This window comes from Indicator indicator, chromosome 2 (assembly GCF_027791375.1).
Source record: "Indicator indicator isolate 239-I01 chromosome 2, UM_Iind_1.1, whole genome shotgun sequence".
In the NCBI taxonomy this organism is placed as follows: domain Eukaryota; kingdom Metazoa; phylum Chordata; class Aves; order Piciformes; family Indicatoridae; genus Indicator; species Indicator indicator.
Genome location: NC_072011.1, coordinates 53044724 through 53070908, shown reverse-complemented (window position 1 = coordinate 53070908; position 26185 = coordinate 53044724). Strand labels below are relative to the sequence as shown.

The 26185-nt window shown below is 39.5% G+C and overlaps 1 protein-coding gene across 1 annotated transcript in view; it reads right to left on the bottom strand.

Annotated features, from left to right (window-relative positions):
• The window catches only part of KCNK2 (potassium two pore domain channel subfamily K member 2), a 138432-nt gene that overhangs the window by 58584 nt on the left and 53663 nt on the right, over nt 1–26185 (bottom strand). The window contains 3 exon segments of the mRNA XM_054397185.1: nt 6629–6746; nt 18963–19273; nt 25754–25793. Coding sequence (XP_054253160.1) covers nt 6629–6746; nt 18963–19273; nt 25754–25793 — 469 coding nt within the window.

Below are 26185 nucleotides of genomic sequence, written 5' to 3'. Positions count from 1 at the left end.
TGAGAGGAAAACCAGCATTTCTCTGTGTAATTAAAACAGTGTATTATCCCATAAACTTGCCCTTCTACAATTTCAGAGCTACCCTTAGAGCTGTTGAGTTCTCTAGTATGTGAAGGAAAGAAACAAATGGTCCTCCCTTTCTCTTGATCTTAGTCATTTTGGTTAGTGAGGCTCGATTTCTCTTCTCTGATTTGCTCGTTTAATTTAATTTAATTTAATTTTTCTAATATACTAGCCCTCAGTGTCTCTAACTGAGCTCTTCATCTAGTACTATTTCATTTCAGCTCTTCACCATGGTCCTTTCTCCATCACTGTTTCAGGTTCTCTAGTTCTCAGCAGCCTTATTGTAATTATTACTTCTGAACCTTGTACAGTCCAAGTTTTATTTCCTCAGTGTTTGACTAAGATAAGCCCTCTTTCTCCTTGCCTGAACAAATGCAGGAGAAAATAGAGGGCAGAGTGGTAATACACTAGCTACTTGCTGTTCTGGGAGAAATAATTACAGAGGAAATCTTGTTTAGTTGCTACTGTCCTGGGAGAAAGTATGCTCAGCTCAGATGAAATATATGGAGAATTTCGTTACCGAGTCCTAGCAGTTCTCTCCAGGGCACAAGCAAACCACTATTTGTCAACAGCCAATAACCAGGTCAAATTCAGACACTTTTTCACGGGAGCAACAGAAGAAGAAAAGGAGATAAATTATAATGAAACAAATAGACTAAAAAGCTATTTTAGCTCTGACATTTCCTATTAAGAACAGCAGCACAGGTATGGGTAGGTAAGCTCAGTGCTAACCTTCTGAAGAGATCTCAGGGTTTGTTTGTGGTTTTTTTAAACAAAACAGTTCTTTCTTTTGACATTTTATCATATGAGATATACATATTTAACACACTTGGGGAGCTGATAGGAAATCACATTAAGACAGAGAGAGTTTTCAGTGGAGTCCTCTACAGGGTAAGGAACAGAAGGAGCACTTCCATCTCATTCCCTAGTGACCCCTTCAGCATGTCACTTGCTACCACATTTTCACAGACCATAAATCTTAACCACTCATTTTCTGCATTGCTCTGCAGCTGCCTTATCATCTGGTTACACTCAGCTTTGCCACACACATACCCCTGCTAGAAGCTATCTGAAATCTGGACACGTGCATCCAGGCTGCTAGTGGAGGGTAAGATTCATGACCTTGCCTTAATAAAACTTTACCTGGTGCTTTGGAAAGGGAAACAAAGCAGATTACTTCACTTGAGGAGCCTTGAAAGAAACAGGTCCCCAAAAGCCATATACTCCAGTATCCACCAAGTAGTCAAGTTCATTTAAGTTATAGTCTCAAATGAAGATTTGACTAAAAATATGATGGGGAAAATCACACATCAGAATATTTTTCAGACAAATGCATTTTATGGTGTTTACTTTTTGGAGTTTTTCACCAACCCCCTTCTCAATCCCCTCAGCATTTGCACTTCACTCTCTTTTGCTTGGTTCTTCTCTCTTCACTTTCAAATATAGAAACAGAAATCCCAGCATTTATATTCTGATAAACAAATTGGAGTAATCTTTTCAAATGAAATTTTGACGCTCATCCTCAATAGTTCTGTTTCTTCTTTGGTGGGACAAACAAAACAAAAGAAACAAACAAGCAAACAAAAAACTATTCCAACACAAGTATGTGATGCTTCTTACTTTTCTAAGGGAACATATTTTTTCAACATCATTTGCAATTTTTTACTTCTAAGATTATCTGACATAATAGATAACATATTTGCTCATCAACAATATTTGTCTTTTTACAATATCAAATGTATTTTGTATTTTTTCTTATTAACACATTATTCTGTTATTTCGTGTTTTAAAAATGCAATGAAATGGTGCCAGAAGGGACAGATTTAGCAGCAGGATTTTATTATTGTTTCAATTCACTAAGCAGTGTAATAAGACGTTTCTAAAATACCCTGCCTTCAGAAGAAAAGACTGTGTCCAAGCAGCAGGAAAATGACAGAAAGCTGTATTCCTTACAGTGAAATTGCATTTGAAGCTACATAACTAACTGCAACACTAAAAGTGAAAATCAAGTTCAGATTTCTAGTTAAAATATTAATCTTTTTTCATAATTTTAGTTTGGGTTTATTCACAACTACTCTCTAAATTATAAATATCTACAGGTTTAGTTTGGGTTTTGTTTTTTGCTGGTTTTTTGTTGTTTGGTTGGTTGGTTGTTTTTTAAAGGGTTACATTCCTTTGCACTCTTTAATAATGGTTGCTAGGCTTTTCAAACAAACAAAAAAATCCATAACTCTTACTGTTGCTAGATGCATGAAGCTAAGTTAAAGACTTTAGTCATGAGTGAACTTTTCAAGGGGTTTGGTGTTTCATGTATATGAGAAGCTTGGGTTCAAAAATCAAAGAAAAGTGGGAAAGGGCAAAAAGAATATACATGGTCTTCAGTTTTTTATTTGTTGACACAGTTATTAGTAAATATTGCATTTGGACATTAATATGGCTGCAAAATATCCTCAAGTGCTAAAATATTAATCATATTAATGAAGCTCTGTGAGCTCACCCCTATGAAGACATAGCTCTGTTTGAAAGGATGTGCTGTGGCAAACCACAGCTACCAGTGAGCTTGCTGGCACTCCCAACATCCTCACAACTGCTATTCAAAATATTCTGTCTCCCAGGATTCTGAATAAACACCCTTTCCACTGTATGTCTACTTGCAGTGCTTGAAAAAGTCATTACAGATTGGCTGGAATAACAGCAGAAAAAAATACAACTATTTGAGATAAGGATCCATGGGAGTCCAATAGAGGGTTTCATGATACATTTTCTGATATTACAGTTGATGCTACATTTATTATGTGCTAAGACAGTAATCACTTGGGAAAACGACTGCTAAGCTCAAGGCCTTGCCATGTCTACTTTGATACAGGTCTCAAGTTGGCAGTAAGAGAGGTCTCTCTTCCTATACTGCTGCTCATAAAAAACTTTCTCAATTAAAATATAAGTTGTCTAGGGGGTAGCAGGGTGTGCACAGCTTGTGTCTCTATGCCCATTTCTGAGTTAAGATACTTACTGAAGGGAATTATCTATAGAACAGAAAAACATGCATGACAGCAGAATAAAAAGACGACACAGAGATTATTTTCTTCTCCTTTTCCTCAGCACTATTGAGTTACCATTTTTTCTTGCTTTTCATCCCAACTCTCTTTTTTTCCTTTTCTTTGGACGTGTGGTTTTAGAACAGGGCCAACTGGACAATGACATTTTCAGGTAGAAAAACAGAGTATCTTTTGTGCTTTGTGACATGCACAGTATCCCAAGGAACAATGCAATAATATTTTTCATCAACAATTTTTGCATTCCCATTCCCCCTGTTATCCTTCTCTGTCTTAGGGACTATGTGAAACTGTTCCATACACACAGAGTAATCACATAGTATCACATTTCTTTGTTGAGGTGAGATGTGTTTTTCCTAGAAACATATCCACAAGCATAAACACCTAACTAAGCAAGCCAAACCTATAACCAGTGAAGTCCATTCCTGAAACAAGCTTTGTGCTGTTACACAGCAGTAAATGCAAAGTCTAAACCAGCCAACTCAGACACAGGGCGGGGGGGGGGGGGGGGGGAAGAAACAACTTGCAAAATATCTTTTCTAAATAAAGTTTTGTGAAATTATTTGACCCTGATCTCTTAATTAAATTCACTTCATAGAAAAGATCTCAAAGCAGTATGACAGACTATGTTCTATTAAAAGTGAGGGTATTCATTTTATAATATGCATTGCAGAATTTATTGGATAACATAAAGGATTATAAGAGAATAAAAATACCCTACTAAATAAACATCAGTTTTCTCTAGTGTTACCTCTGCTTTTGTTAGCTGGCTTTGAAGCTCAGCAGATTCACATGCCCCCATCACTGAGCCTTTCAGCAGTCTGCGGGAGACCCGCAAAAGTGAAAAACGACGTGGTTGTGGACTGCTGCAAATAGCCACCAAAACACACAGTCAATATTTTTCACTTAAGTGCTCATCACCACTGTGATCCAGTAATAAAAGCAACTGTAGAACTGCAACTTATTGCTTAGGGAAATGCTAAAGGCCTTATTTGTTATTCCTTCTCCCCAGGAACCAAACATTTCTGGGATACAATTGAAACTGTCGTTAAAGAAAGGTTTGGGAAACACAATCCATAAATAAACTCTTGGTTCCATTTTAATTTCTTGCATTCTGAGTTATCATCAAGAGGAGTGTGAGCTAAATGATAAGGTAAAATTATAGTAATAAGAGTTTTGAAAAGCTAGAGAGAATCTGCTGCCACAGCAGAAAGCTATCATTTTCTCTAAATGGTAGCAATCCTTTCTTCTATTCAAGTATTTCTTAAGGTATACAGTCTAAAGAACATAATATTTATAAACTCTATTCATACTCATAAAATCACTTTTACAAATTATACCTCTAAAGTTGTTTCGTGAATTTATAAAGTCCTCTCTTTGTCCATAGAGAATATGCATAGTGTTTGGTTGAAACCTATGGCAATTCTCTGGGAATGTTAATAAACTGCCTTTTTAGTCTCTTATGAAATTAGAATATCAATTATTAGATTAGATAATTATAGATACATATATAGATAATTAGAATTAGATAATCATATGCCCCTTAATTTGAAAGAACACCTTCATATTCAATAAATAACTCATATATAAAAGGATATTGTTCTGAACACAACATCACTTGATGACATGTACACCAAACTGTTACACCTGTCAGAGTTTTCCCTGGAAAGTCACAATTCCAAGGGCTTTTTGTGGCAGCTCTGTCTGCTGTCACACTGCAAGTCCTGTGAACCATTGGTAAGATGGCACATAGCAGTAGGACACCACAGTCACACTATGGCTTTCATATAAGCATGCTGTCCCGAGGTCCTAAGAAACCAAGCTCAAAACTGCAGCTGACCAGGAGCTCCCTCTCAGAAAGGGTCTGTGATGGCAAACAGTTACTCCAAAGACAAAGTATGTTATGGAAGATTTTTTTTCCCCAGATTTTCTCAAGTTTTTATAAAAAAAAAAAATATTTACAGTTGCCTAGTTTGACCTGATTCTGACTACTCTGGTTTGTAGAAATTACCTGATATATTAATTTTCCAATGTATTTCCTATTGGGTTATCTTGCCTCTTGAGGACAGTGGATCAGAGGCCTGGATGCCTTCTGCAGATGCCCCACTCTCCTCTAAACAGTACTCACACATGTTTTGGTAAAATCAGGTCAATAACATTTTGAATTAGAAAAGTCATTTTATTGGAAATAAAATGACAAAAAAAAATGTTTCATCACTTTAGAATAAATTTTGAATCTTTTAATTCCCCCAAAATTTCTTACATTAACTTTTATCCTCATTGGGAACTAAAACAAATATTAAGCACTTTCTACAGAACCATGGATACTTAGCAACATAAAGCTGCATGCTGCCAGAAGAGGACAACATAAGGTGGATCATAAAGCTATCTTTCCAAAGTTCTTGCTTTTTTTTTTGTTTTAGTCTGCTAAAAATACATTTTTCAACACTCTTGTCTTTTATTACCTTGTGGACCTTCTACTAAATAATAAGTAAGTTTAGTATTGATCTCAAGGAGGTTAAGACTTTCCCCTCTTTGTTTTCACTAAGCCTGTGTTTCCATTACATGTGGAAAAATAACACAATATTTAAACATATATAAAGGTCTGCATATACTCAAACACAAAAAAATCTCATGCTTACACACTTTTACATAAAGAACAAAGACACATTCAACACTTGAACATCCTCTTAAATAAGCAAAGAAACACTATGTAGAAGTAATTATTGTAACAATGCTGCTATTCCTTATACAATACCCTCATAATGTAGCTCTTAAATTTTTCTCATTTGATTTCTTCTTTGAATTTTCCATCCACGTTTGTGGATGCTCCTTCTGTGATCCATGACCTACACTACATCTCTGAACTGTGTACCACGTAAACTGTATTGTACTCAAAGAGAAGAAACTGAAAGATGAAACACTGCTCAGAGAGACAGTGGTTCTCCAATGAAGAAAGAATCCAGAAAAATCTTTGGGATTGTGTGCACAAATAATCACCCTACAGCTTTAGAATTCTCTGAATGCAACAGAAGTCTCAAAGTTAGCCTTTGAATGTATATCTACTCATCAATACAGTATTTACAACTGATTACCATGTTCTCATCTTTTTTTTTCAGAATTTAGAAAAAAAAAAACCACAACAGTATAGGAATGGGTTTATACAGACTTAAAATTCCATAAATCTCAGTCAAGGTTTAATGCACATGCACTTTAACTCATGCCCTATTTAACACTTGTGATTACACAGCTGACCAAATTCCCCCCAGAAAATGTTTCCACAACATCTTCTAGCCACCTCAGAAATATACAGCAACAATTTTCTTCTAGAGAAGACTCATTGACTCAGCTAGGGATGCTTACAGACTGTTATAATTTGTGCCTTAGCAGCTAACAAGTAACTGTACTTCAAAGCAGAAGACTAAGAAAATTTACCGTTAACTAATAGACACACTGGAAATCAAAATATTTTCAGCTTATTTACTATGAAAAGAGAATAAGTTTTGTCCTACCTATTGTGGTAATAACAGTACCAGCAAAGAAGAAGGAACTTCCCAAGTCCCAGTGACTGATCTGAGTAGTTGTGTTTCCTAAAGGTATGATTCCCGCATTTATTGCTGCCACTACTTGCTGCAAGTACAAAAAATATTTCTGTCAATATTCAGGAAAGAATAATATTTATTCACATTACACAGTAAATGGATTAATCACTTATTTAATCCAAGAAATAAACCAGAAAATTATCAGTGTGGCTCTGATCAAGTTTTATCATTCTTTCAGGCTACAATTTAATTTTCAACAGACACCCCAAGCATTTCAGCATCCAGCAGAGCCATAAACCCCACACCACTAAGGAGAATACAAAATCCACAGTATCAGTAACATCAACACCTTAGACAGATGGCAAACAATTATTTTCACTGTTGCAGCTATTTGGTGAAGAAAAATATTCATTAGACAAATATTTACATTGAGAGTTTCCCAAAACATTTCTCTACTGAGTTAGGCAAGCAAATGTACTTCTTAAAACAGTCATTCTTAAAACTTCCAATAAAAAATGCCCATCCATTCTTTTGGATCCAATGATTAATTAATTAAAACACTACTGTAGATGAGATAATTTAAGAAATTAACAATTACACTTATGGTTATAAAAATTCCATTACATTAATAAAAATATCAATCAAATATGCATCCCTGTGTTTATACAACTTTGTACTTCATAAGCATCATTCTTGAAAAATTCAGTTCTAGCAGCCAAAATGAACAAGTTTGCCACTAGCGACATTTTCATAGTCTTGAGAAATATGAAACACTACCTATTTCAGCAGTGTCACCTAACGTAAATTCTTAACACAAAAAGTATTCCTGTTTAGTTACACTTCTATTGCAGATGTGTACTAGTATTTGAGTTAAACATTACATATCAAGAAAAATTAATTTAAAACTTGCAATAACCTTTTAAGGAATGTACATGATCATTTCATTGTGAGACTTTAAAACAAGTCTTATTTCATCATCATGATTCTTATAATAATAATTGATGTTTAAGGGAAGAACAGAAGAATAAGTACTGTAAAGCTAAGATGTAGATTTTAACTAAGAGTTTCTGCTTGATGAACTGTCCAACAGTTGTTATGCACATAAAGATATTCAGCAACAGAGCAGACAACAGTGTTCTGTGTGGCCAGTCTGATGCAAAAGAACAGTGCTGTGCAGCAGCAGTATTTTATTCAATAACAAAATATATTGATAATTTGCAAATGGAAACATTTCTGTTTCTAAACTGTGCCCATAAAAATCAGTTGGTCTGAACAGAAATAACAAAATACCAACGCTGGATTAACACCACTTTTTGTGATGCAATCTCAGACTAAGTCAGTTTCCAGTTTCCCATTTTCAAAGCTCAGATGCACAAAGTAGCCATTTCAAAGTCCACAGCTGCATCTACGCAGCCAGAGGGATCTTGCTGCCACACCTAAAACATTTTCCACACCCAAACCATTTTCCACACCCAAACCATTTTCCACACCCAGAATTGTCACCAGAAAGCACATTGGGCTATCTTTACATACACTTTACACTATTTTATCTTTTATACCTTCAGCTGTTCCCATTTTAACCTTTTTTTTTTTTCCTTTTTTTAATTAAAGACCGGAAAGGCAGACACCAAAGATGTGGAAATTTCAATACTCCTGAGGAAGGAGAAAGAATGGGGCAAGAAAGGAAGGGGGAAAGAGTTTAATTTTCCTTTGAATTGGAAGAATAAAGCTTCTTCTACATTTGTACATCATTTGCAACTGGGCAACAGTGAATACTGCAGCAGTGATACTGGGAGATGTTTCATTCTGAAATTTTAAAACAAGTCTTATTTCATCATCATGATTCTTATAATAATAATTGATGTTTAAGGGAAGAACAGAAGAATAAGTACTGTAAAGCTAAGATGTAGATTTTAACTAACAGTTTCTGCTTGATGAACTGTCCAACAGTTGTTATGCACATAAAGATATTCAGCAACATGGAGGGATGCATCAGACTATGCAGCATGTGGAAATCATCCCTTGCATTGATTTTATAATTCACACAATACAGATATTCCTTTGATTTATAAGTCCCAGTGTGCTGCATTATAAAGCCTACTGAATACATTTTGAATACAGCTTCACTTCAGTGAACTAAGAACTTTCATCACAAGTCCTTGCACCTGCAAATGAGAATGTGCTGTCTAGTGAGGACATCATATGGTACAGCAGTGGGACCGTTCATGCCTTATTACGGTTTGTTGTACTGGATGAATGCACTACCCAGAGCAACACATCTGTTTAGGCCATCTAACAAGACCAAGACTTAGGCAGATGCAGAGGAAAAATGTTTTCAGAGCTTTTAATCATCACTATACGTTTTTGGAGCCATACTACCTCAACATCTTTTATATGAAAGGTGTGCCAACCTAAACTGCTCAGAGAACAGCTATGTGTTTCCTAACTGCAGTACACTGTACCTACAAACTTCCAGGAAAAAGATGCAACTTAACCCAAAACTGCTCTGTTGGGTCAGACTTAACAAAACACAACAAATGGCTACAAAAGACAATCAGCCACTATCTTTATATCTGATTTTAGCCAACTGTTAATTAGGAAAATAGTGAGGGTAAATAGGCAAGTGATGCTTTCTCTTCATACATCCCCCTATCTTTTGACTAAATACAGTTTTAAAGACTTTTTGAGTGGGAGACTGCATCTGCATCACGGTGTTCAGATCAGTTTGGGTGGATTATTTTACCATGAATTTATCTAACTATTTTGGAACTCACTTATATTTTTGGGAGCCAAGTCATTTTGTGGCAGTAAGTTCTACAATTTACTTGTGGATCATATAAAACGCTTTTCCCTTTTGAGACCTTTATGTGCTTCAAAGTAAATTTAGAAGTTCTTATGTTACGAGAAACACTTGAATAGTAATTTCTTATTTGTCTCCTTGAAGAAATGAATGATCTTGTAGATCCATCATCTGCCTCTTTTTTCCAAATTAAAAACTCTTTCTTATTAAATAATATATTTACTCATTTAAAGAAATCTCTCTAATATAAGTATAGATAAGTAATTTTTAATTGACAGTATTTATTACTGACTTTATTTGAATTCTTACTGATTTACCTTATCAATTATGTTAAACATAGTTTTACTCATAGAGGGTCAGATGATGCCTTTTTCATCACAGGGTTATTAAATTTCCAAAAACACACTATTAAGCTTTCTCCTGCACTGTTCTTGTGTTTGGGAGGAGTCAGCCTTAAATAGTAACAAAGCTTTTGCATTATATTCCTTCAGAATTTCTGGTAAAAGTCCTCCTTACTAGCAAGGATGACAGATAAGGTTGCTGGTTTACTGAGATCAATCTCATAAAGTCTTTGAATGTTGCCTGCAGAGTTTTTGGGAGGGTTAACTGCATTTTCAGTTCTTTGGATCAGAGGACATCTTTTCTTCTCAGTTTGGTCAGTGCCTATGAGCAGATCCTCAGCAAAGGCTATTCCAAAGTACAATTTTAAAAGAAAATCACATATAATACAACTCTCAACATTTATATTAGGGCACTAATTTCAGGATAGCAGATTCTTTATGATTACATCCACTGCACAACCTTGCCTGGAATATTGGATATTAATATTTCCTTAGCCCAGACTAAAAACCCAGGCTCACACTGCTGATTTCCACTAACTTGACTAAGAGCCAGGATCTCACCCTCAGCATGCTAGTCATTGTCAGTGCTCTTAGATTCAATTTTCACTGCCACTTTATTCTTGGTCTTCAGCCTTTTTTCTTGAGTGATGCCTCATTGCTAGAGCAAGCACAACCACCTGATTTGTCACAAATATGGAATGTCATTCTTTCCTTCCCTCATAACTTCTTTCTGTCACCCGAGCCTTACAGCTTATCCGAACTTATACAGTACCAATAGTAACTCTGCATTTTGACTCTTGAAACAGTTAGAGTCATGAAAACTCTATATAATCTGTATGTTTATCATATGTTACAATCTGTAAACACCTTATGCCATCTTAACATGGGAATTTCTTGACTTAAATAATAACTTAACATTATTAAATTTAACTGACTATCTCAGTGGCAGTCTTTCTGGGTTTTTATTACTTTTATTCCACATACGAACTAAATACTGATTTAAAAATCAGTTTCACTTCAGCACTGCAGAATTAGTCAACATTAGGATAGGGATGTGGACAGTTTCAGTTCTTGAACTACGCAGATTTCATTTGCATTTCCTTCTTCCAGAGCCTTTGTCTACTTTTTGCAGAGGACTGAACAAAGAAGGGGTCACCCAGCTCATGGCACCAAATCAAGACCTCTATGTGTAGCGATTTTAAGAATAGTATTACATACTTACAGTAGTAGTTTTTCTTCTTCAATTGCCTATATAATGGTGAAAATGTGGGCTTTTTTTGATAATAAGGAGGAGTGAAATAAAGTTGTCAAATATTTAAAACTTTTAGGAACTTAACTGCCATTTTAAAGTTCCATGGATTCTTAGGCTAGCTCTGTACTTTATCTTAGCATAGCCATGAGTTGTGTCTGTACTAATCTGTACTACATCCAACCTACCTGGCTTTATACTTGTATTCAGGAATAAGCTTCATCAGAGCACCAAAGAAAAGAGGTTTGAGCCCAGAAAGGACAGGTCAGACATGACCTGTCTTACTTTCAAAAACAGAAGCTGAGCTCCAAAAACACATCGGTTCACACCGTCCATTTTCTTTGGTTGGTTTTGTTTTGTTTTTTTCTTGAACTCAGAACACTGGGAAAAGGATTGTGACAATATAAAAATCTATTTTTAATTGAATGTTAGTATTTAATTTCCCATATAATTTAGAAATACTTTCTGATAAATACATTGCAGTTTTTTATCATGATGTCCTTGTGTTCATATGGATACCTGTCCGTAAACACCACACTGAGCTACCCTTGTAGATTAAGACACAGAACTTTGTGACTTTTTTCTGTCAAGACAAGAGATAAAACAGCCTTTCAAACAACACAGTCATTTTGTGAAAACAGAAGACAATCCTCCTAGGTCAGAGATTTCAACCTCTGGTCCTCTGACCCTGCAAGGATTCAATGGAGATGACTGACAAAAGCCAGCCCATCGACCACAGGAGAAATACAGAGAGGCTGTAAACTGAGAATGCTAACTTCTGGTATCAACCATTGCCTCTTACAGAGATCAGGCAGAAATAAATATGTCAAACCAGTCATCCTAATGCTCATCTCCTTCCACACCATGAAGACATGCCTTTGCACCGTTTTCCAGTAATTTCATTTTTATGAAATGATGCAGCACAACATTTCAGCTTTTCCGTTCAAACATTAAAAGAGGAGCACCTTAAATTATGCTCCTGACAAAATCCAGAGTGTGCAGTATTTCATTATCCAGCTTCCCAGGAGTAAGCTTGTACTTCCTGGCAATCATTTAACAAGTGATGTCATGAAGTCAGATATGCCTCACAGTTTCTAGAAACCCATTTCTCAGCCTAGATTTCTTCCTTCATTGTCCTGTTGCCATTTGACAAGTGCACTTTCTCACCTTCTGGTATAGCAACACGTCTCATATGGCCCAGCTGCTGCACAAGCCCTGTATTTTTATTTCAGTTTTGGTTTACAAAGAACGGAAATCCTAGTTCTCTGTTCAGAGGCACACTAGGATTCTTTTCGCATTTAGCAAATCAGTTTCCTACCTCCAAAAGCACATGCTTTTGAGCCTTGCTGCTGAAAGAGATTGCAATGATGTTTATATTACAATTTGGGACTCCATGTTTTTCTGTTTTGTTTGATTAACATATGAGTGTAATCTGCAGTGGAGACGAGTACCCCACATGTCGCAGGAATTGAAGGACGCCTTTCTCCCTGTATTCACAATCTTGAACTACAAATGTGGAGAAACATATTGAAATACATTTCTCTTTCTAAATGTGCATTACAAACAGACTATGCTTATAAATCTTGTGTGTATGTGTTCATATCTATATGTATGTGTACACACACGTTCAGGGAAGAGGGCTTTTCTTCTTGAGATTAAAGACTAGAAGAATTATGCAGACAGCTGCTCAGCAAAACTGACTTGGTAATGAGTCATATCTGCCACCTTTTCTCAGACAAAAGCTGTCATTCAGATGCATTCAAGCTAGCTACTGTTCATCTGATGTAAATATATCCTTTAAGAACCCCAACACCAGAAGCAGCAAAAAAAACGTTAGAAACCAATCTGCTTGAACAAAGAAGTGGCAAGGGCAGTCAGAATTTATTTATTCTCCCAAAAATCTGTATCACACTTACGCTTATGAAGGATAAAGACTGTGCTTAAAAAAAAAAAAAAAAAAGAAAGAAAATTCTTCTAGTTTAACTGCCATGTAGAAAATAACTAAAGCAAAAGGAATTGATCTGACACTGGAGGGAATGCTCCCAGGCAACAGAAAGTTTAGGGGGAAGTTTTCTCCCTCCAGGTGCTAAGTGCAGAACCAGAAGAAGGGACAGGGGTTACAATGCAATTTCAATTTGTAATTAAAAAAAATGTGAAAAAGCTACTGGTAGAGAAGCAACATTGTAGCTCTCTACCTTAAACTATAAAAATTAAGTCATAGGAAACACATACTTTAAAGTAAAATAGTTTTATGAGAAATTAATCACATGAGAAGCCATGATGACATTCTAGTGATGACAGCTTGATGAAAGAAATACTGCTGCCTTGCCATTCATAACTGTGTCAGGCTTCTCTCAAGAGAGATAAAGAAAAAAATAGATTTTTTCCTCAAGGGAGGTAAAAAGAAACACATTTTGGTCTCATTCACAGTCTAAGAGATGAATGGAAAGAGAAGGGAGAACTCAAATGACACAAATGTAAGATGAAAACTGACATGGGACATGACTGTGCACCCCAGCACAGAGAGCTGTTCTCCTCATAGTAACCACATGCCCCTACAGAATCCAAGGAGATCAATTTGTGGGATCAGGGTCAATTCAGTTAATCCTGATGGTTCTTTTTCTTGGTTTTCTTTTTTGTTTGTTTATGGTTTTTTTTGGTTTTTTGTTTTTTTTTTTTTTTTAATGCAAGCACATTTTTGTGATCATTCAGTATTCAGAAGAAGCCACATACCCAGAAAGGGGCTGGACATAAAATTCTACAAAAGTCCTGTACTGTTGAGACAGTTTGGTGCAGCAACCAGAAATCATGTTTAGATTTCAAAATGAATGTTTTATAAAAGAGAAATTACCACAAATAGCACTTGAAACACATTAAAAGATTGTGCTGTTTAGTGTGACATTTTTTTCCCTTGTTAGAGTTTTCAGAATAAATATATTTGAAGGACATTTCTGCTAAAAGAACTAGAAATGAGGTTTCTTTTGTTATTAACTTTCAGTGTACTACTGGAAAACTCTTTAAGTTTCAGAATTAACACACTAAGATTGTTAAAATAATACACACTAAGGTTATTAAAATAATTCACACCAGCTTGCTGGGACATTCTAGATATTAAAAAAATATATAACTGAAATTTCTCTTATTTCCAATTTTTGCATTCAAAAATTCGAAGGTCAACACTAAAACAAATAACTGCAGAGCAATACATAATTAAGTGATATTTAAATAAAAACCTCCTCTCTTTTTTTTTTTTTTAAATCAGCTTTCTTTCTCTTTAGCAGTGGGGACAAATATTTGTCTCTCGTTGGTAAGACATCCCACAATGCGCAATCATATCCATGAGCTCTGGGTGCCAGGAAAGCAAATTTTTTTTTTTTCCTGTTTATCATTCCCTCTATAGAGAGAAGGAGATGTATGAAACAATAAAAATTACAACTTTATGAAGTTGTTGGATATCATATTTGGCCAGGCTCAACTGTCCCCACAGATAAACTCTTAACCCCAGGAGATGCCATGAAGGTAAATGTGTGTATTTCATGTCTGCACAGCTTTGCAGGAAGACATACATGCAACTCAAACATGTAACTTAAGGTGTCTTTGAGTTTGCTACTATGCACAGGTACATAAATACAGCAGGAGATTTTTCTAGGTACCTGGCAACACACTTTGTGCATCTGAGTTTGAAAACTGTCTCGAATATTTTCAAATGTTTAGTGACAAACTTGCTAAAGGGAGCAGTCAACACACTAAAAGAGGAATAGATATAGATTAAAATAATTAGATACAAGTTCCCCAGTTAGAATTTTTTTTTCTCATTCTTTAATGCTTATTGTTACTTGTGTGCGTGTGTGTGGATGGATTACTCCCAGGTTTCTCTTAGCTTCCACCAACAGGATGCTGACTGGTGAAGAAAAACCTTTTACATGCAAAACGTGAAAAATCCCTAGTGTAAATGAAGATCATGTTTATATATTTTCTCATATACCCACGCAGTGTAAGCTACATTTACTCTTTTATTCTGTCACCTGGCAGGGCCAAGCTGAGAGCAGGCATGGGCAGAGAAACTTAAACACCATCCAAGAGTTCTTCTGAAAAAGGGAACAGTAGCAAAGTGGCCACATCCCTTTCTACAATTTTATAACCCATTAGATATTATGTATAACCTTCACCAAACCAATGCTTTCTCATCTGATAAGCAAGACCCTTTCAAGACTTTCCAACCGAAACTTTTAAAAAACAAAGTTTAACATCAGACCACACACTGCTTGCCAGGCTGTTGTATCCTCATTAGACTCACCAAGACACTGTTATACATTCACAAGCTTCCCTTCTGGGATATTTCTCTGGTTGTAAACTCAGATATACCACCACTGATTGCTGTGCACTGCCCATCTCCACACTGTTGTTGTATACAGCACTCGGTGATACGCTTGATAGTGTTGTTAACACTGGCTTCAGGCTACAGCAACAGGAGTTGAAAATGCCTGGAAAAAATAGCCTCTGGGGCTGAACTCTGCGTGACTTCCACACATTTGAGGTACAGTGATGAATAGAAGTGCTCACGAAATGTCAAAGTGCTTGGAAGCAGGTATCAGGATCATGCATTGCTGTTATTCATTGCAGGTATAGCTTATTATAGTGAGACAACAATTAACTGAAGTGGTTTAGACTGAAAGATTTGCAACACCGGACCATGGAAGTCAAGACAGAGAAAGTCATGAAGACTACCTTTTTGTCAACACAGGAACAATTCTGCTGGACTGGAATGAACTGTTAGGAGGAAAATCCAGGTCATTTTTCTGAAGCAGGTGAGGCTACTTGGTTGTCATCATCAGAGCACTCTATTTCATTTACTTTGCACATTTTCTACACTGCATAGCAGCTCTTCTTTGTCCCGTGTTTCATAAGTGCATAAAAGTCCACAAAGTGTATAAAAGTATAATTCTCACTGAGTACACCTTGAAGAGCCACACAAATTACAAAGTTTCAGGAATCCAAAATGCCCTGGGAATAAAGCTGCATGTGCTGAAAAATTGTCAGCAGTATATATTATTGTGCCACAAGGATTTTTGGTGATTGGTGGGATAAAGTAAGGATGGAGAAGACAGGAAGGGAAAATTCCCTGTCCTGTGTGCACTTAGAGAAGCACATGGCTTTGTGTGTACTTAGCTCTGTGGCAAAGGCAAGATTTTATCAGAGATGATAGAATCTAGATAGTCCTTAGGTGCTAGTGAACTGAACTTTCATTCCACTTAACTTTTTTTAGCTGAATTTGTGCTTTTAAACTAGTTCCCCTGGTTTGCTCACCTGATTAGACCACTGTGCATTGTACTGTTGGTTAGCAGTCTTGCAATAATCAAGCTTACTTCAGGGTAAATGGCAGATAAGAAGTTGTGAAGACTGAAAAATCCTGGCATGATAAGCACCTTGAGCAATGACTAGCACAAACAAAAGCCAAACCAGATTCTGGAATCCCAGAACACCAAGTTCAAAAGGAAAAGTTTGTAATGAATTTCATTATAGTTTGACTCAAGGTAAGTACTTGATTAAAGAGATTATGGTCTATAAGCTCTGTAATTTTCTTCACACACACTAATCATTCCAGCCTCCTACTACACTGGTACATGTTAATTTTCAGTTTTATAGCTTTCAGTGAATTCTTAATTATTATTTACTTGTTCCTCACATACACTGTTTTTTTAATTCATACAGATATCCAAAGAAAACTGAAGAAACACTGCATTAAATTGCAGTAGCAGACAGACCTAAACCCAGAGAGACAAATAGTATTCCAGTAATTTAGCTTCTGCAACAAAGTGGGTAAGTAGAGCAGAAATATGACCCCATGATGAAGGTACAAGCCTAGACTTGAAAAAATTATCTGAGACTCTGCTTTGTCGCTGATTATTTATTTTACTTTGGGCAGTCAATTCCTAACTGTTAAACAACTTGATGCAATTTGTTATCACTTGTTCTGCATAAAGAAAGGCACACAAATGCACTTGTAGAACCAGACTCCCTATGCCTCAGATTTTCTCCTATAAAAGGAGTGTAGCAGCACATTCCTACCTCCACATTGTGGTATTCTTCTTTGCAGAGAAGCAGAAGGGAACAAGGAAAAATAAAGTTTTACATTTACCCCAACTACAACCTGAGCAAACTCTCCCACAATCATCTCTCATCCACCTGCTGTAGAAGGCTGTGTCACCTTCCCAACGCATCACAAGCCTGTCTTTCTGATCATGCCAAAATCACTAGCAAATATGGGAGATAATGCTGATACAGGTATCTGTGCTCTGAGACTTCTACATGGAACATAAAATGGGCATTGAATGCTGATAAAGTGGGGCTTTATTACCAATCTGTGCTTCTGGGTAGGGAATCATAAATGTTAAAATATCTAAGTACTCTAGAGCAAATTTCAACAGTTTTTGCCTTAAGGACCATCTCATAGATAAGGTAAGATAATATTGCTTAAAGATTTCTATTTTTACCTTCACATGTACTGTATCTGACTTAAATACTTCATATGGGAATATTTATACTATCTGCAAAAAAAAATTGTCCTGATCAAAATGTGTGTATATTTCTCTGAAAGATTCTCACATTGTGCTGGTAAAACCACTAAAACATAGCTATTGCACAGCATCAAAATTGGCGTTGACAGCACCTCCTCAGACATACCTAGTCAGGATATAGTAAGAGAAACTGCCTGACAGTCATTTAAAGGGTGGCAGTTTGGGAACACATTTTAGCAACAAGGCAGGAGAGAAGTAAGAAAATATAAAGTGTTTTTCCTGTTTGACTTTAAAATTCATAAGAAGTGTGCCATAAAAATAACTCAGTATCCCAGAGCTCTGCATTTAAAACTGGAATAAAAGATAAAATAGCAAACCAACAGAACCCACAGGTGTCCACACTGATGCTCAAGGCAGATGAGTCTAGAAAGGTAAAATTCAGTTCTAAACTCCCAGATATATCTGCTGTCAAAAACCAGAGAGCTTTGCTGCCCATGCTCTAGAGCTCATGCTAATCTGGGTCTGGATGCCTTCCTGCTTTCCACTGTTCCATCTCAGGCTCTGCAAGTGCAGGCAGCCCCATGGCTACTATTAAGTAAGGGGTTAATCTTTACCAGCTCCTGGATGTTCATTCTAGCTTCCCATTTCTTGGTCTCATCTCCAGAACTAGCATTATGTGGCAGCCCCTTGCTGTTACCTGGAGTGCCATTGGATGTTCATAAGAATTTGGGAACACGTGATTTAATTTGGAGAAGGCCTCATAAGGCTCTGGTTCTAGCTCTGTGCTACTGTAAATAAATATTTCCTATGGGTCTGAGACAGGTGACCTGCAAGGGTAAAGTCATGTTAGTAGGAACACACCAATGTACATCAGTTGTAGGCATGCCTTTAAGAATTGGAGAAAACTGAGCAAGTCTGTGGTACTTTCCTCTACTTAAAACAAAAATCAATAAGAGGAAAGATACAGCTGGAAGGAAAGCTAGAGTGATACAATCAGAGTAAATCAGAAGTCCTTTAAGGCAATGGATGGTGTGTTTTCTTCCTCAGAATTAGGCATTTCAAATATTGACAGACCTAGCAAGGCACAATCAATACATCAATTCCTATGTGAACTATTAATTATATATATTGCTGACAAATAATCATTTAATTAGCATAATGGGAGGCTTCAGTGAAAAGGATGTCTATCAAGCACACTGGACCTAAAAATAGCAATAGCTCTTCAACCATGAGGCTTTGCATGAAAATGTTGTTGCTCAGCTTTTGGTCTTGACACTTGTTACATCACCTGGCCAATACAGAGCTTTGCTAATAAAGTTCTCCCCTTTTATCAGCAGTGCTGCCATATATAATTTGTCCCTCTAGGGCATAGTGACAAGGGTTTGGTATGGATTACCTGAATTAGTTCATCAAGCTCTGTTGCATTCACGCAGGAATGCTGAGATACAAACGTCTGCTTCTGAATCACAATGGTGGTTCTCTGGGAGGTCTCATGAGGCTGCTCCAGCGCTTTAAATACTGTTGCTCCAATTATCAAATACACAACTACCACCAGAAAGATTGTTGAGACTGTCTTCCATTTCATAACATTAATAGCTGAATCACTTTCCTCCCGTGAAGTGAGCACGGTAGGCTTGGTGGAAAACGATAATCTTGGTTTGGAGTTCTGAGTGGCCGCTTTGGGATCCAGCAAGTCAGGTGCCGCCACTGGCAAAACAGAAAAATAAAGTTAATTTTTACAGTGCCACTCATATTTTGCCATCAGCATCTGCCAAGAGGTTACAGAAATCCTGTTGCTTCTAACAGGAACTCTTAAACTGTTGAATCTTTCCCTTAAATCCCATGTCACCTTACCACAAATCAGCTACTCTGAGTAGTATTATCCCTTTTACCTGCATGCACACATTTTGCAACATTTCCTATATGCATCTGTTCCCTTATGATGTTCAATGATTTACAAAATGCAGATTTCCCCTACAAGCTTGCATTTCATTAAATCGGTATCAGGTGGTATTTTGCTGCAGATTCTTTACATCCGCTGCTCTCTTAACCACTGCTAAGCAGTTTTCCAGCTGTGTTTTACCTCAGTACTTACAGAAGTAGCAGAAAAATACAAATCTATCTTTCTCTGACCTGTTTTGCCCTGCGCTCCAACAAATGTGCCCCAGCAACAGTTGCGTGATCACTTCTGATCTCCCCAGACACAACCACAAAAACAATACACTGCTCATCATACCAGTCTTAAAGCACTAATAAAGTATGAATTACACCTCTCAGAAAACACCGGTAAAACATATGTGTACTTACTGGAAAAGTCAACATTTGTTAGAGCGTGTATTCTTATTTAGAGCTACAAAAACCCACCGGGCTAGGAAACGAGCAGCTGTGTGTTATCCCGATAACCCACGTGACTCCTAGCAACTGCATGGGCACTAAAAGTATCTGCCACAACAAGTGCAGGTAAAGGTTTCCTGTCAGCAAACTGCCCCAGCAGCTGACCACACCAGATATATTTAAATTGTTCTCAATTACAAGTATATTCTGAGCGGCCACGACATCTCTTCCAGATACCGGTGGGAAAAGTCCAGATCTAAGTATCTAAACGTAAAGGAGAGTCGCCTTCGGGACGGCAGAGGTGGGACACGCTCTCACCGGGACTAGCGATAGGGTGGTACTTAGCAGGGTCACCCACCTCGGGGCCAGGAGGGAGTCAGTCCTTGTCCCGGGCCGAATGGGAACCCGGGGCACCCCGCACACCTCATGGGCCGGGCTCCGCGCATCACAGTCACACCGCCGTCCATGCCTCCCACTGCCCGGCCCCCGGCCCCCACCCCACGGGCACCTGAGGAAAGGCACGGCCCCCTCCCGCGCCCCACACCTTGGTGAGGGGAGCCTCCTCCCCGACGCTTTCACCTCTCCCATCGCACCCCCACGACCCTCCGAGCCCCCAAGGGCGATGCCGAGGGCCTCGGCTCTCCCAGCCAGGTTCGCCGAGCCCCCCGCACGCCCGCCCGCCCGCCAGGGGTAGCGCCGACCCGCCGCGGCCGCCGGCGGCGAACAAAGGAGCGGGCACCGGGTACCGCCGCCCTTTGGCCATGGCCGTTCCAAAGCACTGGGTTATGCCCACCGCCCCCGAGGGGCGCAGCCCTGGTCCGGCGGGCAGCAGTGGACGAGTGCCCAGCCGCTGCCAGCAGGGATGCTCCGCGTCGGGGAGCAGCGCGGGGGCGAGGCGACCGGCGGCGGGGCTGAGGAGCGGAGCGAGGCCAGGAAAAAAGGGAAAGCAGCCAGGCAAGGTACAAAGGGGGTCCGGGCCGCCGCCGCGACTATCTCGGGGTCCCTGGGCGCCTGAAGGCGGGGGAAGCAGGGGCGCATGCAGCATCCGCAGGGCTGGGAGCGGGGAGACACGCCATTGTGCTCGTACTCACTTCTTATTTACCGACCCGGTGCCCTCTCCTCGCTCCACGGGCAGGCATTTTATCAGGGCTTGTGTAGATACAGTTAGAAGAAATTCAAAATTTTAAAAATTTATAAAAAAGGAAATTAAAAAAAGAAAGAAAAAAGAAAAGAAAGGAAGGAGCAGATCGAGAGGAAGAGACTGATGGATGGGTCTGGAGGAGAGGGAGCGGCAGGGGCGGGCGGGCTGGCAGCGCAGATCCCGCCGGCTCCCCCCGGCCCCGGGGCGTGCGAGGTGCCTCACGTCGCGCATCGCGCATCGCACATCACGGCGTGTGAGTGTGTGTGGGGGTGCTGTGCGTGTCCGTGCGCGAGAGAGGGAGCGTGTCTCCTTGCGTGTGTGTCCGTCCGTGTCCGCGGAGCGGCCCGAGCCCAGCGATGTCTTTTGTGGGGCGGCGGGCAGCCGCGACGAGGACTCCCCCCCCGCCCCTCCGCCGCTCTCGGCCCCCCGGGGTGTGCGCTCCCCTCTGCGCCAGCAGCCTGGCTGGCAGATGCTGCAGGGGCGCAGGATGGAAATGGAAGGGGTGAAGGGGACAGCGTGGTACCTGTGGAGACCAACGTCTCGCCTGGAAACGAGCGAGGGGACAAGCAGGAGGGAACAGAAGACACCGGCCACCTCTGGCGGCAAGGCAGGACCTGCCGGCGATCTTCGCTCCAACCCCAAACGTGACCGCCTCGCTAGAGCCTCCCTGTGAACTTTTGAACTAGGCGAAATGTCACCGCAGCTGTAAGAGCCGGGGGAACACGCGGGGAGACCTCTCCGGGCAGAGGGACGAAGCTGCGGAGCGGCTCCGTCCTTCCCCAGCTTGGTCTGATTTTTAACCCGTGTTCTTTAGAGCCCGGCGTTTTGCTGCAAGGAGTTAATGAGGTGGGATCTAGGAGTCAGGAATGGCAGCTGCTCTCCTATACCACTCCCTGCCAGGGAACTGCCTCCTTCCATTTTACTCTGATAGGTACATCAGAAATGCTGCTTCAGCTGTGGGTTTCAGCCACTAAAAAGCCTGAAATTGTTCTTGTTATCCTCTCCACGGGCTAACTCCCCAATTTCCCGTTCATCTGTCACCTGCAATGGTCGATTGTTCACACTGAGCTGATGAACACCTACACTGGCCTGAAAGGCAAAAAAGGATTTACTAAGAGAATCAAAAAACTGCTCCCACAACCACTCTCTCAAAAGTCTCTGCAAACACATTAAAAGATTAGTCACCATAACTAAAAGGAATAGGTCACAAGCATTTGAAGCCAGAGTCTGTATTAGTGAAATGACCAAAGTCAGTCGTACATGGGGTGTTTAATGGACTATAATCCTGCTCAAATCAGTGGCACCATCAGCAAACACTTTAGAAATCACTTACTTTAATGCTTCCCCTGTCAATGTGACATAATACAAATGAGTGTAATATTGAGTTCCTTAGGACTCAAATTTCAGCAGCATCAGTCATGCCAGTCTTCTCTAGTGTGGTCACACATCTCAGAGATGCAACAGGGGCAGGAAGCTGCATCTGCCATTTCAGCTTGAGCTGCACCTCGTCACTTCCCATCACCATGAGCCAGCAGAGCAGTTGTTGAGTAACAAGAGACGTTGGGCCCAGTCCAAGAAACCCTTTTGCAAGCAGACCCTTACAGTCACAGTTGACTTCATCAACGTACTCCCAGTACTCAAACAACAGAAAAAAGCGAAATACCTCCTCCTGTCTACTGATACTCCCTTTCTCAAGGGAGTCTTGAAGAGTAAAGATCTTCTCACCCGGATGTTTTTTACACACACACGCACACAAAATCATCAGCTTTCTCCCTTTCTCCCCAAAAAATTTCTTAACCATTAGCCTATGTAAACACTGTCTGTACCTATCTCATGGAAAATAATCATTTCACAAGATTTTTTCCAACATCCAATGGGAAAACAGGCACAAATTTTCCTCCAAGCTGACCTGTGTCTCTAAAATATTGTGAAAAAATAGTACTACATTCCCTTCTTTAGCAATCTAAATATTTGGAATAAGATTTTGTTTTGCCTTGAGTGGGGGAATTATTAATAAAAGCTGAAAAAGGGTCAGAATTATTGCCTAAAATTTGAAATCAGTGGGATGCCTCCCAATAGCTTCACGAGAGTATGGACGAGGCCTTAAATTTAAACCTTCCACCCAACAGGCAGAAATAATTTTAACATCCACTCCAGGAATGACTGCATTGATGCCTTAACTTTGATAGCTGAAGGGCTGTCTCTGTGAAAGTAATTATTGCCATTAATTACCTAGTAAATATCTCCAATGTCTTCTTTCAGTTGGCTGATGGTACCTCTTGTGATCTCAGATGCGGTCCTCAGCTGTAGCATACCACTTACTTAAAGTGAATTTGAGCTTCTACCAGAAATATAAACACTCCACGTAGGAGTGGTATCTGGCACATACTTTTAGTGAGAGGCATCTTCAAATCCAGCAAGAAAACCACTAATTTTTTTTTACAAGACAAACTGTTTGTCTTGCTCCTACTTTCCCAAGGTCTTACATAGCACCAGCATTTATTCTATGGAGCCCTCTAATATTTCAATCACAGTATACACCATATATTTTTTAAATATTGTGACCATCTTGCCCTTAAATTTGGAATTGATACTTGACCAGTTTGACACATCCTGAGCAAATACATCCAAATGCAGTGTATCACTGACAAAATGTGCCACCAACCAATACTAACAAGATTAAGTAATAAAAAGCGCTACAACACAGAGTCACAGAATGTTAGAGGATGGAAGGGACCTCCAGAGTCCACCCCTCCCTGCTAAAAGTAGGATCACCTATGGTAGTCTGCACAGGAATGCATCCAGGCAGGTTTTGAAAGTCTCCAGAGAAGGAGATTCCGCAGCCTTTCTGGGCAACCTGTTGCGGTGCTCCACCACCCTCACTGTAAAGAATTTTCTCCTCATGTTGAGGTGAAACCTATATTCAACTTTGTATCTGTTGTTCCTTGTCTTATGACTGTGCACCACTGAAAAGATTGGCCCCATCCTCTTGACACCCACTACTCAAATATTTATAGACATTGATCAGATCTCCTCTCAGTCTTCTCTTGTCAAGACTTAAAAGCCCCAGGTCTCGGTCTCGCTTCACAGGGAAGATGCTTAAGTCCCCTAATCATCCTCGTGGCTCTTCATTGGACTCTCTCTAGCAAATTCACGTCTCTCTTGAATTGGGGAGCCTAAAACTGGACACAATATTCCAGGTGTGGTCTCATCAGCACAGAGTAGAGGGGGAGAATAACATTCTTAGACCTGCTGGACACACTTTTCTTGATGCACCCCAGGATACCATTGGCCCTTCTGGCCACAAGAGCACATTGCTGTCCCATGGAGAACATGTTGTCCACTAGGACTCCAAGGACTTTCTTTGTGGAGCTGCTCTCCAGCAGGGCAACCCCTAACCTATACTGGTGCCTGCTGTTATTACTTCACAGATGTAGGACCCTGCACTTGTCCTTATTGATCTTCATGAGGTTTGCCTTCACTCAGCTCTCCAGCCTGCCCAGGTCTTGTTGGTGTGGTAGTTTTAGGTTATGCCTTTAAAAATTTTTCCACAGATCTTGAACAAAAAGTGGCAGAATGTAAATAAATCACTGTTGAGTGTAAAAAGGAAAATAATGATAAATTCTATACAATCCATTGGAGAGATAACAGACTTAAACTAGTTGTACAAAACAACCTCTCTCTCTCTTTTTGCTTCTTTGTCTCTGGCTGATGCTTCTCCTGGCTTTATTGACCTTGACTGCATTGCTTTTGTTGTGACTGGTGTAAACAACAACTTCTCTGCTCTTTCTCTTGTCTGTTTTTATGTACAGGGGAATAGGGAGAGGAGCAAGCTGAGGGGAGAAGCTGTAGTAGCTCCCCTGGGTTTTGGCCAGGGGAGTTCTTGTGAAGTTTGTCACTTCTAAATACCTGTAAATATTAGCAAGTACTGTATATTTTGTACATAGTCATTGCACTTCATTGTAGGTTGTAGTTTTGCTTGTAAATACAGCTTCATTTGCTTCCCACTGAATTGGTCTGGCAAATTTGATATTAGGGGGAATTGTCAGCACACCACAGTTCAGTAGCAGCACAGCATAAGAGGGTCCAATCAGCAAGAGGTCCGACCTTGGAACCAAAGAGGCTTGCTGCTGAGCCAAAGGGATTTATCTGAACTAAAAATAAATAACTAACTATCTAAATAAATAAATAAATAAATAAATAAATAAATGTTTGTAAGAATATATGCTGGTTCGTGTATTTCATGCTAACATGAGAAAGACTCACAAAGTACAGGACTGTCAAATGCTGTCTAAAAATGAGTTGGCATGAGTTTGGGATGGCCACATTACTCACAGACGGTGGCTGCTGGAAGCTGCTCAACTCTTTGAAATGTTAAAAGTAGGCTCAGCCAAGACAGACAGGCAATGCAGCATGAAGAGGAAGTCAAAGCTGCATGATAAACAACAGTCTCATATTCACACAAATAATGTCTGTAGATTATATAACTTTGATAGGACAGAAGCACACTTGTAAGGAAAAGTCATTCCAGAAGAACATCACCCTAGAAAGACCAATTTTAAAAGTGCACATAAAAAGTACCCTTATCTATTCTTAATGCTTTCTTTTCCTCTTACTAATCGCAGGATCCATCCCCTCCCTGGAATACTATGAAGGACACTTCCTTTGTGCCAAGAGCAAGTGGCTCCTGCTAAACCTCCACCTCTGGGTACAATAAATGCTCTTCTTTGGTCAGCTGTGTAACAGGAGGCACTATAGGTTCCAGCCTTCTTCACCCTTATTTAATTGCCAAGGATTTCTACATTCCCAAGGGGCTGTCATTGTGATGCTTCCAGTAAGGGCACTTCCCTCATTGACTTGAGCAGACTATTCACATGGACACTTTCTTAATTCACTGCAAGAGCCCCATGTCTTTGGTCAAACAAGGTATTGCTATAGGCTTCAGACCTTGCTGTGGACAAGGCTCCTTTCCTGCTAAATGAAACTCTGCTTCCTCATGACTTGAGAGCAGGAAGCCTCCATTCTCTTCAGAATAGGCCAGATCACATACCTGGCTAAAGTCAAGGCTAAACCTTTGCTACTGCTAGGTTTTACTGCAACAGAGCTCAGCAGAAATACCACTGGACTTTAGTAAGTTAATATTA